Raw genomic sequence first — 12,651 nt, 5'->3', positions numbered from 1 at the left:
AATAATAAAAAAGATTATAATTTAAAGAGTAAAAATACATTAACACCCCAATGAAATGATGCTGCAAAGGTAGCAATGAGTTAGTATTTCTAAGCAGAATACATAACGCAAGTAAATCTGAGCCTCTTTCCTCCCACCCTAAGTTCTGTCTCAACACAGTGATAAATTCAAGTGCAATGCAAATTGGGCTCCGTAACTTTGAAACACACTGTCACTCCTGAGCAAGCCTTCTCAGTGCCAGGAAGAAGCTGTTATAATACACCGAGACTTTCAGGAAAGTCCTCATTATACATTCTTCTCCCTAATATCCCATACCCCATGGTAGTTACACTAATTTTACTTCCCTCTCTTCTTCATGATTCCTTGTCCCCTCTACCTGCACCCCCCAAAGCCCAACAAACCAAATTCCAGCCTTTACTAGTTCTCTCCTTATCACCCTTTCCTCTTTCCCACCCTTCTTCCAAGAGTAAAAATTCCATACCTAGGTGTGTAATGTTCCTACAGCTACTGTAACAAATTACCACAAAATCAGTGGCTTAAAACAACACAAATTCATTATTATACAGTTCTGGATTTCAGAAGTCCAAAATGAGCTTAATGGGGCTAAAACTGGGGTGTTAGCTGCATTCTTTCTGGAGGCTCTAGGGAAGAACCTGTTCCCCATCTTTCCCAGCTTCTAGAGGCTACCTATATTCTTTGGCTTCTAGCCCCATATCACTCAGACCTCGGCTTCTGGCATCACACCTTCTTTGACTCTGACACTCCTGCCTTCCTCTTATAAGGACCCTTGTGATTATATTGGGCCACACGGATAACCCAGGAGAATCTGGATTATCTCAGGATCCTTAATTTAATCGCATCTGTAAAGTCCCTTTTGTCACCTCTGATGGTAACATATTCACAGGTTCCAGGGATGAGGTTGTGTACATCTTTGGGGTGCCATTATTACTCAGCCTACTATACCAGCAGCGATATTCAAAATGCTTAACAACTGAAATGCCACTTAAAGCAGGGGATCTGACTCAGAAAGCTCTTGGGTCCTAAGGCTAGAGTGGGACCTTGGAGATCCTGGCGTGCTGGCTGATGGATAGCAGAGGGCTGGGAGGTCTCAGGGAGCAACTGGGGTGTCTAGGGTGGTGGTGAGGCACTCCAGAGTCGGGATGAGTGATTCTCTCTAAGCAGCACCAAAGACTTTTGACCTTTTCATGACCAGCAGAGGAACACCCTTGTATTTTGGATGACCTGCCCATGTTCTTCCTTCCATGGATCCGTTAGTCTCCAGGCTTCTATAAATTCTCCTCTCTACCCTCATCCACGGTCAGCACACAAATCTTCTGGGATTTTATTGTGTGCCGTACTTGGCCCTTTTACTTGGAATGTCTATTTAAGCCTCATCACACCCTATGATTAGATTCTATACTTACCTTCTTTTTGCAATAACATATCCAGGGTCATATGTACAATTAATTGTTATGGCCTGGATTTGAATTAAAGCACTTTGCTTTAGAAATTGAGCTCTTGAACACTGTGGTTAGTGTCTTCAAGGAGACTCACATCTCTCTAGCAGATAGAGAAAGCATGCACAAAGGTGATGCAGGCAATGTTGAGGTGCCAACTGGCAACCCCAAGTCCATATGTATTTCATGGGTTTACACATGAACCCTCCCCTATGGAATTTAATGATTATAGGGAGGACTTCTTGATCTTTGGTAAGAATTTTTATCTACTCTTTAAGACCAAACCTGGATACTCTTGATACCTTTATTTCATGGTAAAAAGATTACAAACAACCTTCAAAGCAAATCAAGTCCAAAGTCCAATTTATCTTAGCCAGATTAACATTTTAGAAAAAAGTATGGCTGTAAGCTTGTGATGAAACAGATGAAGAAATAAATGGATAAACAAAATCTATGGTCAAGAGTTTTATTTGTAAGGCCTAGTTGACTAGCTACAATACTACTTCTATGTTTCTGGAATATCGTATTCAGCTTTCTCAAATGAGTGAAGAGTAGCAGGGAGAGGAGAAGCAGCAGAGAGGAGGATGATAAAACCACTTCTGGACTTTGAGCTTTTTATTAACCTCTATCTGTCATAGTTAGAAATGTGTTGTTCATACCCAGAGAAAATAATAAGTAACACCACCCGAAGAGAAGAAGAGTCACTTATGGGTATTTTTGGATTTTGCTGTTTGAAATAAAATTTTGGTTTAGAGAGGAATGAGTATTAGCACTTTTCATTCATTTAACTGATGCATTATACAGAAGAGATAGACATTACAGAGTTTCTTTTTTTTTCTTTCTTTTGAATGAAGGTAGAGTGAGATCTTGATTGGGGGATAAGATGATATGTATAAATCAGATTGTTAAGTAAAATGTTAGAAGCTGAGATTAATGTTACTTAAGGATGCTTTGGAGGAGAGTTGGAGCACGTTCTACTGTAAACCATTTAACCTGATTAAGAACCTAAAATATTCTTGCTAATTTGGAAAATACCCCTGATATTTAAAACTTCCTAAAAGGTAGCTCTCCTCCTGCCTTTATGATGGAACACTGGACGATTTCAGTCAAAAAGCCTAGTTACTACCACAAGAAAAAAATCCTGCAAGAAAGCACATGTTGCCACTTTACTCATTATTGAAGTGCCCTTATGACTGTCAGGGAGAACAGGTAAGATGCCAGGGAGGCACAGAAGGAGACATCAAAGTATTTTGTTTACTTCTTTGAAGTCTTGTAGTACCTTTTATTTATTTCTTGATTCATGCTGAAAATTGGAATTCACCCATTTCTCTTTTTCCTGTCTAAGATGCAGATGGGGCACATTTCGTTGACTCCATCAATCCCTGCCCCCGCGTATTAGCACATGCACACGTATACCTAGCCAGCGGAAAAGAAAAAAGAGTTACTCACATTCATCCATTTTACAAAGATTTCCAGGCTGCAATGGGAGGGCTTTATCTCTCCCTGAAGGATGAATAAATAGATAGCTTTACTGACAGCCTGTTCACACACTGAGGTGAAAACTGAGACCAAGGTCTTGCTCTACGAGCACTTACGAGATCCAGACCTGGCAACATGGAGAGAATAGTCATCTGCCTGATGGTCCTCTTCTCAGGGACAGTGGCCCATAAAGCAAGCTTCCAAGGGCAAGATCGCCTCTTGATTAGACTGCGCCAACTTATAGATATTGTTGATCAGCTGAAAAACTATGTGAATGACTTGGTAAGGCCATATTTGTCACAACAAAATTTAAATAATATTCTTCAGTTACTATAAAAGGAGCTTATTGACTTATATAAATAACTCAGAACTAATTTTCTTTTGCTCTAGGACCCTGAATTTCTGCCAGCTCCAGAAGATGTAAAGGTAAGACCAGTTGAATTTATTTGTGAAAATAAATTTGACATGTTTTTAAATCCAATTAAGAGAGGCGTTAACATGATTATTTAGAAATATACTTAATTTCCATGAATTTCGGTGTTTAATAATTGGTCAAATAGTGATTTCTATTTTGCTCAAATATTCATTGGTTCACCAACAAGCCAACCAATAAAACACTACATACCTTGTAAGATATACTTTTATCTCCAAATATCTCTAAGGGTATTCTCAAGTAGTATTGTTGAGATAGAATACAAAACTAGAAAATAAATCTACACTATGATCATTTTCTGAACAATGACCAACTAATTACATTTTAAGAATCCTTGTGCATGAAAGTTCTTGAGCCCTCTTTGTAAACCTACGTACGAAATATAGACACATACCACAGAAGCAGAATTCACCTTTTAATAACTAGAAAGGAAGAAAGAAAGAGAAAAAAAGAAAGAAAGGAGGAAAGAAGAAAGGGAGACAAAGAGAGAAAGGAAGGAATAAAAAAAGAAGGGAAGAAAGAAAGAAGGAATACATTATAGCACAGCATGGAAGAATGGTAGTGTGGAAATCAAGGCCATCATTTAGAATATAATTCCCATGTACCTTGGCCTCAATGAGTCTTGTCTTTGGCCTTCGGTGAGGTCTTTTGAAAGGACGGTTTACAACAAGTCATCCTGTTCTCTTAAGCCATTTAAATCCATTAGGTCCCAGGAAGAAGAGGCCTATCCTAGCATACAGTTCAAGTGTGCTATGTGCTGCTCTTTTCCTTGGTAACTTCGATCTAATCTTCAGGTTTGGTACCCTGAGGATATAAACACAGTTGGGGGAAATGTTTTCAGTGTCACAGACCTTTAACTGCATAAATTAGAATAACTATAAAAGTGTTACCAGTAATTAGGACACTACAAAGGGGAGACTTATGAAGATACATTGCAAAGAAAACAATTATCGTAAATGACTATGTGTAGAAGTTTAGAAAGTGAATGAGTCACAACTATTGGCTTTTCTCTAAAATTCACTCTCTAGCTCTGAACCTAACCACTCTCATTTACTAGGTCCTTTTCTAATAAGCAATACCTAAAATGAAAGTAGCACATTCAGCTCATTGGAAAGACTTTTCCAACAAGTAAGACTATTTCTTAATGCCCTAATTATCAAAACATATCTTTTTTAGCATCTCATGCCTTTTGTCTAACTGCTGTGGTTAGAGTCCTTTGGGGAGATTCTTAGCTCAGTCTCTAACTTTCCAAGTTAGATATCCCACTTTCTAACTTGAGTTGATCCAGTGGGTACTTCCTTTAGATCCTTTGTTAAAGAGAGATCTTTTTTATCTTATAATGACAGGATTTTGTCTCAGTGACACTGTGTCTATCTGATAATCTGATCAAGCAATGCTGGCTATGATACAAGTGAATAATGGTATTACTGAGATCTTTAAGCTATGCTGGCAGGCAAACCCAGGAGAGAAGAAAATAGTTCAAGGCCACAGAAGCATTACATCAAGTTTTTCAGGGCTAGCATCAAAGCAGAGTCTATAAAGAGTTAAAAAGATTAACAAGTTTAATGAAAATAAGTTCATTTAAATGTTGCATATAAATGTTGATATATAGTGATCATCTAAGGCTGCTAATTGGCCTCACCGGGCATCTTTCTTTCTCTTTCTAATCATATAATCAGTAGTCTTCATCTGGTGGTGACTTTGCCCTCTGAGAACATCTGGCATTGTCTGGAAAAATTTCTAGTTGGCACAATTGTGTGTGGGGGGTTTCCACTGGCATCTCGTAGGTAGAGGCCAGGGATGCTACTAAACATTCTAGAATGCACAGGACAGTCCTGACAACCAAGAATTATTCATCTGAAAATGTCAACAGTGCCACTGTTGAGGAACCCTGATATAAACCTGGTTTGTATGCAGGACAAAGGTAATTTTACCCAGTTAGCAAGACTTCGTATGTGAATGAATGGCCAGGGCTTTCTTTGCAAAAAAAAAAAAAAAAAGAAAAGAAAAAAGAAAGAAAAGTTAAGTAGGTCAAAAATAAATTGTAAGGAAGCAAATATTTTCAAATATTCAATTGCAAATCAACAAAGCCAAGTGCACCTCCTTGCAAAAGCAGCACTTGACTAGCTAAAAAGAGTGGTTTGTTACTCTTGCTTTTGATTTCCTTACTGCTGCCTCGATTCTGCAGAACTAATGTAGGACGGATAACTCCTCATGTTTCCAGGTGTTAAAGGATGAGGGAAACAAAGCCTTGCCCTCTAAGTCTGCAAGGCACAGCAAAGCAAAACAGTGGCTCTGCTGCATGTGGACTCGGGGTCATCCTGAGTGACAGGGCACCTAAGCTGCCTGAATCGAAGTTAATCTCTCTACTCCTCTTCTCAACACATCCTTAAGGCAGTTTAGCAGAACAGCTCCTTTGCTTCTTTTCCTTATGGAGGCTGCCTTTACTGTGCATCTGTAAGCCAAATCCAGCAGGTACTTGTCCTGGACCACAGATTGCCAGGGATAGCTCTGCTGCTTGCAGAAAGCACAAAGCAAAATTCCAATGTCTATTGACACAGGTGAACAAGGAAGGGCAGGAGAGAAAGCACAGCCCCATCAATACAGGCACTGGTGTCCAGATGCCATTCAGAGGTTCTCAGAAAGGCGTTCTCAGGTGCAAAATCTTTGCTTGCTTGTGTTGACCACTCTTGGCGATACCTGTCTCAAGGGAGTTCATTTGGTAGGCCCCTATAGTTCTTTGGAACCTAATTTTCTTTCAACATCCACATGTAAATGTTAACTCAGCAAAATGGGTCTCTGTGAGAAATGCTGGTTTCTCAGATCATCACGGATGAAACAGTTAGTGTTTTCAGTTTCAGCTGGAAAATTTACCTCTTTAAATATGAATATTATTTTTTTCCAGTAAGTTAAGCCGGTTGTGGTCAAAAAGAAGAGAAAAGAAAAAACTTCAACAAACATGAACATGTGGTTTTCAAGGAAAAAAAAGTGCTATAATTAACATTTATATATAGTTTCTATTAAATAAGCATTTTGGCAAACATATGTAAAGGACACTATCTCGCCCTTATGAGAGGCAAGCTGCTCTGATATAAGGAAACCAGATAAGCTGGTTCTCGGCTTGTGGCCATGTATGCAAAGCAAATCTGATGGGGTTGTGTCTTAAAGATGCATGTTCTTAATCAACATTCATAATGGGTAAGCATATAGGTTGGAAAATGCAAAGCAGGCCAGATGCTATTTTCAGCTGATTGTCATGGGAAGACTCAGGTAGTATTGTTGTATATAGGACGGCCCTTGTAGGAACTGAGAAAAATTGAAGCTTCTGTATACATGGCGGTAACTTCCATATACACCGGTGAAATGAAGATATAGCAACTTTAGGGTGCTGTAGCATCATATACAGACATTTGCTGAAAGAAAAAAGTAACCTGGATACAAGTTCTTAGATCAGCATTAAAATGTTTTCAACAAATCAGTATAAATTTTGTTCTTCCAATCAATTCCATTTCATTTTCAGTTCAACTTCTAACATTTTGACTTATTCACTGGTCATTGGTTATTTGATTAAAGCAAGAGTCAAGTTTTTGATCCTTGATCTGCCCACTTCTCCATGCTCTGAGACATTACTCTTACGTTCTAAGGGACAGTCTTCCTGCCCATTGCGGGGAAGGCATGTCTCAAATTCTGTTCCTTGACTGCTTGATTCAGGCAGATCCCACCCTAATGGACTTGAGAGTGTGAATAGGATTTTAGAAAAGTCACACATGGTCTACAGCAGGTGTACTGAATCTTAGGCGTGGAATGTGCCATCAGAGGTAGGCACCCACTTCCTTTCCCCAAAGGAGGGGCTTTAACTCACTTACTTCATTTGTCCACTCCACAAATATTTGTTGAGCACTCCCTAGCAACAAGACACTATGCCAGGCATTGTACAGGATAAGGTGCTGCTCAAGACATGTATGTCATTGTTAGATACTCCTACGTACATTGCAGAGGGAAACAAAAGACAAATGAAACGATTCTTAATCAGACTACAGCGTAACTCACCCAAAGCTGCCACCAGTCACAATGTCTCTTAGAGCCTCATAATTCATAAAGTGTGTTCTAAAACCAAACTAACTCTCCCTTATGAAATACCAAGTCCTGCCCAACACCCAGACCTCAAAATGACATTAGGAATAAAGAACTGTGGCAAAGCAAAGCTCCCTCTTCTTGTCTGTGAGACAGGGAAATGTCCTCTCTCCCCTAACATGGGGAAATTTTATATCACAAGAGTCTGCTCTTTAGCCTAAAGATTAAGTAGGACATGAAATCATTCCTCATTTGTCTGCTAAAATGAACGTGACCCAAGACACTGCAGTAGAAGTAGGAAAAGAGGATTGGGAAGGCCATTTTTACCTTCTGAATAACTTTCATTAACATCTATACAAATTATTTCTCTTTCAGAGACACTGTGAGCGGTCGGCTTTTTCATGTTTTCAGAAGATCCAACTAAAGTCAGCAAATACCGGAGACAATGAAAAGATAATTAATGTATTAACTAAACAGCTGAAGAGGAAACTACCTCCCACAAATGCAGGGAAAAGACAGAAACATAAACTGGTAAGACTGTCATTTGTCATCTAACTTATTTGTACTTATTAACTATATCTATTACATCACGTGCACACACACACACACACACACACACACACACACACACACACAGAGCCAGAGCCTCCAGTGCCTTCCTTCCAGCTACATGTTATACCTTATCATATAGAGTGTGTTTTGAGAAGCAAAGTCACCACTTCTTAGTCCACAAACTTGAAAGTGTCCAGAAATCCAATTAGAATTTGCTAACAGCCCCTGGTAGCTGGAATAATTAATATAGCTTTCAAGGTGAGGAAGTCATTAGGCAGAGAATCCAAGTGTGACTTAAGAGTTAAAAAATATTCTGCTCTCATTATATGGTCACATATAACTTGTATCCTTATTAACAGGAGCTAGATCCCAGTTTTCCTGAAAGAAAAGAGGTAGCCTACAAGACACCAGGATAAATCTCAAACATTGCCTTCCTCTTTTAAAGAATATTATTACTGTCCTGTACAACTGCAGAGTCAGTACTACATTTGAATGGGTAGACCCCATTATTTGGCTGGGGAATTTCAATAATCCCTAGTTTTGTGGTCCTTGAGAACCTCTTGTATATTTCCTCTTACGCCAACTCGTGAGCAATGCAGATAATCTCATGAGTAATTCAGGCATTAATCAAAACCAGTGGATAAACACATAAGATAAATTACTAGAAATTTTTCTATCAGTTCTCTCTCCTCTAAGGAATTTCACATGTGATTCAAATGAAATCTTAATTACAATATCAAAATGATTTTTATTTCCTTTGATTGCTTGACCAGGTTGCAATGTGAAAAGTATCCCTCTAAAACTTTCCTCAAAGAAGAAAAGAGTTGAGCATGTCTTTGAAACTCAATATCAAAGACCATAAAATGGTAATATTGGCACCGAACATAGAATTATCCAGTTAAGCACCTTAATCTGATAGATGGGAAGGTGAGACCAAGGATATTAAGTGACTTGTCCCAAGCTCCACGAATATTAAGTGCCAGAATGAGCATTAGAACTTATATCTCTTATCTTTCAATCAGATGTCTCTCACCACAACATCAAACCGGCATTAGAGATGCTGAACAGCAAGCAATGGCCTGGTGTTTGGTATCTAAACAGGAATAAGGGTAAAGGATATAAACCAAGGATTTTTTAAAAAAAGAAATATAAGTGGGCAATGCACATGTGAAGAATTGTTTAATCTCTTCATAATCAAATAAATGCAAGTTAAGATAGGAAATCCTATTTTTTTCAATTAAAATTTTTAACAATGCATAATAATGGTAAGAATGTTCTATGTGAATAGAGGTAAAAGTTTTATAACGTATACCAAAAGCCTTAACTTTTTTTATCGCTTTAATTTAGTCATTCTACTTCTAGTAATTTATCGAATAAAATAAAGATGTACATGAAAAATTACTCAGAGATGTCCATTGCAGTATTGTATACAACAGTGAAAAGTCAGAAGCAATCTACATGCCCCAAAATAGTAATACTTCAATCCTATGTAGGAATACAAAGCAAACATTATGGGATATATTTTTGAAGAATATTTAATATGTAGGAAATGCTTGTGTTATGTTGTGTTAAAACAAAGGCAAATTAATAGCCAGTGTAAATAACACAAATGCAAAGAAAAAGTTACTGGGAGGATACATATCAAAACACTGCAGTGGTTATCTCTAATGATGGGATTACAAGTGATTTTTCTCATTGTTATTTTCTGAACAATTTCATGTGCTTCTCAAAGTTTTTCAGTGAACATGATTTATGTCTCTAATTGGAAAACATAAAATTTGAATGAACATTTTATTAAATAGGAAAAAAGCTTTAAAGAAGATTATTACGCTTTCATTGATTTCTAGACATGTCCTTCATGTGATTCTTATGAGAAAAAACCACCCAAAGAATTCCTAGAAAGACTAAAATCACTCATCCAAAAGGTATGTAACTTAAATTATATTTGACTTTCATCTTTATCCAGATTGCTTCTTATGTTGAGGTTACTCATGGTATTCTATTTCCACAGATGATTCATCAGCATCTCTCCTAGAACACATGGAATATGAAGGTTCCTAAAGATCTCACTTGAAGCTGGACACTATATTTCATACTCTAACACAGTAGTGAAACTCAGTTCTTGGTATTCCAAATGGAGGAGTACAATATATTAGTGATGGGGGAGAAAAACTCAGATAAGTGTTCAAGGTCAGGATTACTCCTCCAAAATCACTATGCAATATTTCAGTTTGATCCACATGCTCTGTGTTTGGTCAACTTGAAAAAACTTTCTACTCAATTCGAGTCTGATTTCCTGTGTTATAGATTTCTATGACCTCTAAGGTTTTTACTTTATCTTACTGCCAACTATGCCATTTCTTGGAGAAGCTTAAAAATTTTAACCAAAAATACAGTCTGGGAATTTATTGATTAACCTTGATCTTGATTATGACACGAATGAGGTTTCTGATGATCATAACTTAAAAGGTTACATACCTTCGCTCAATCTGGAGACTACAGGAGCATAGGCTGAAAAGGTTACATACCTTCACTCAATCTAAAGAATACAGAAGCATAGGCTGAAAAGGTTACATACCTTCACTCAATCTGGAGACTACAGGAGCATAGGCTGAAAATCAAAGTTGAAGTGTTTGTTCTTTTAAGGAAATGAAAACTGTTTAAAATCTATACCTGAAGAGGTTTTATTTTATCTCAGAATGTCTAACATATAAATACATGATTTAGTTATGTACCAGGGGGATAGCTTTACCAGATGGCTCCAAAAAGTCTGACTTCCTTATTAGAATCTGTCAAAAATGTTTAAATACTATACATATGAATGTATTTATGGAATAGACTCTTTTGGTCTTTTTTTTTCTCTAAGTGGGTATACTAGTACCTTCCCCAACTCAAGTCCCTTTATAAGCTAACATTCTAAGCTTGTGGAAGTGGCAATTAAAATCTATAGAGGGACATGCATTAGACGACCTTCTGGAACCAAACAGAATTTTAAAAAGTCTTGTAGCTCTCTTCTCAAATTGTTATAATGATTGTATGGGAGTGAGTTATTAATGCCAAATGTCTGTTTCCTTCTTTCTTTCTGCCTTTCTTTCTACTTTTAAAATTGACAGACACTTTGCGTTTGTATGCTTTGCATAAGGCAAATTCAATCATCTATATAAAGTCAAAATCAGGAGACAAATCAGGAGTTCAGGACTCCTAGTAGAAAACAGACTTTTGCATAAGCATCCCAATCTTTCAACCATGGGTAGCAAAAACAAGCGACCTGATCTAACTGCCATTTCATATCAACTCCAGCAGTTTATTTAAATATAAAGTTAAAAACGCTAGAAAAATAAAATTTTCACTAGAATGTTATAAGCTATTTGAGAATCTCTTATTGTTAAAGTGGCTGTGAGTGTGCAAGAGGATGTTGTATGGGAAATGCTTTATGCTCTAAGAACAAAGATGATCTACTTAAAAATATGTTTTAAACAAGTACAGATAATTTATGGTTCTAAAACGTGTATTAGGAATCAATTATTTCAGTGAAATGTAATGTTTTATCATCAGAAACAAGGTATTCTGTTTTAAAATTTTCAAAAGTTATTACAAAGGAGTCGTGTAAATATGTGCATCATGATGATAATATGCATCTAAAGCCTGCCTCAGCATCAGGCCAGGTTGTTGGGATAAAGGTGGAAAGCAGGCTTGGAAAAGATGGAGTCCTTATTTCTTGTTTCTGGCTTTATAGTTGTTGACTTCTTTGACACTGTGATTTTATATTTAAAATAATGTATTTATTTTGGTGTGTCTACTGTCAAAAATCTCTGTTCTAATTCTTTTGACCAGAGATTCTACCTTAAAAGTAAAATTAACTTAATGGGGTGTTGGGTAAGAGCCTTCACTAAACTGAGCTTAAAGACTCGGGTAATGATCCTGGCAATATCCCAAGGAAAGCAATGCATCAGAATAAACGAGATGAAGAAGTGAGACTTGAACTGCTCCATCTTCACTGTTCTGTGTTCAAGACTTAGCCAGCCCTCCGGAAGATCTGAGGCTGACCCATAAACACTGCTGTTCACCTATGGATGGTGATACAGGAGACCTGAAATCTCACTGGATGTGAAGTTGTGGTCACTTGCTTAAACTTTTTGGGTTTCCATTTCTTTATCTGTAGGATGAGGGTTGGACTCAATCTCTATGGAATATTCAGCCTTTTTTGGAGCTTTATGTGTCTATGAGTCTCTAAAGTTCTAGACACTCTTACAGGAACATCTGACCATACTTCTGAGTAAAACTTTCTACTGAATTGGATCATTTACTCAACATTATTTCAACAGCATTTGTAGCAACACTTGCTGCAGGAACAAGGGAAATGTTCCAAAAAAGATAAAAGGAAGGAAGGAAGGAAAGAAATAAAGAAACAAAGAGAGAGAGAGAAAGAGAGAGAGAGAAAGAAAGACAGAAAGAAAGAAAAGAAAGAAATAAAGGAAGGAAGAAAGAAAGGGAAAGAAAGAAAGAGGGAAAAGAAAAGAAAGCAAGGAAGGAAGGAGGAGAGAAAGAAAGGTTTCTGTCGGTCATGGTAGTTCAGGGAAAATTAATCATTATTTTTAGCTGAAAGTGTCTTCTTTGGACACAAAATTGTAGCATTATTATTCTATATTATTGCTC

At 37.3% G+C, this 12,651-nt stretch overlaps 1 protein-coding gene across 1 annotated transcript; it reads left to right on the top strand.

Moving 5' to 3' along the window:
• The first annotated feature begins 3,059 nt into the window (after positions 1-3,059).
• Positions 3,060-10,030, top strand: IL21 (interleukin 21). Its single transcript, XM_065877841.1, has 5 exons — positions 3,060-3,218; positions 3,327-3,362; positions 7,819-7,974; positions 9,843-9,920; positions 10,007-10,030. The coding sequence occupies exons 1-5, from the start codon at positions 3,072-3,074 to the stop codon at positions 10,028-10,030; spliced, it is 441 nt and encodes a 146-aa protein (XP_065733913.1). The 5' UTR covers positions 3,060-3,071.
• Positions 10,031-12,651: the final 2,621 nt, after the last annotated feature.

Source organism: Phocoena phocoena, chromosome 5 (assembly GCF_963924675.1).
Source record: "Phocoena phocoena chromosome 5, mPhoPho1.1, whole genome shotgun sequence".
Classification (NCBI taxonomy): domain Eukaryota; kingdom Metazoa; phylum Chordata; class Mammalia; order Artiodactyla; family Phocoenidae; genus Phocoena; species Phocoena phocoena.
This window is presented reverse-complemented; position numbering and strand designations above follow the sequence as displayed.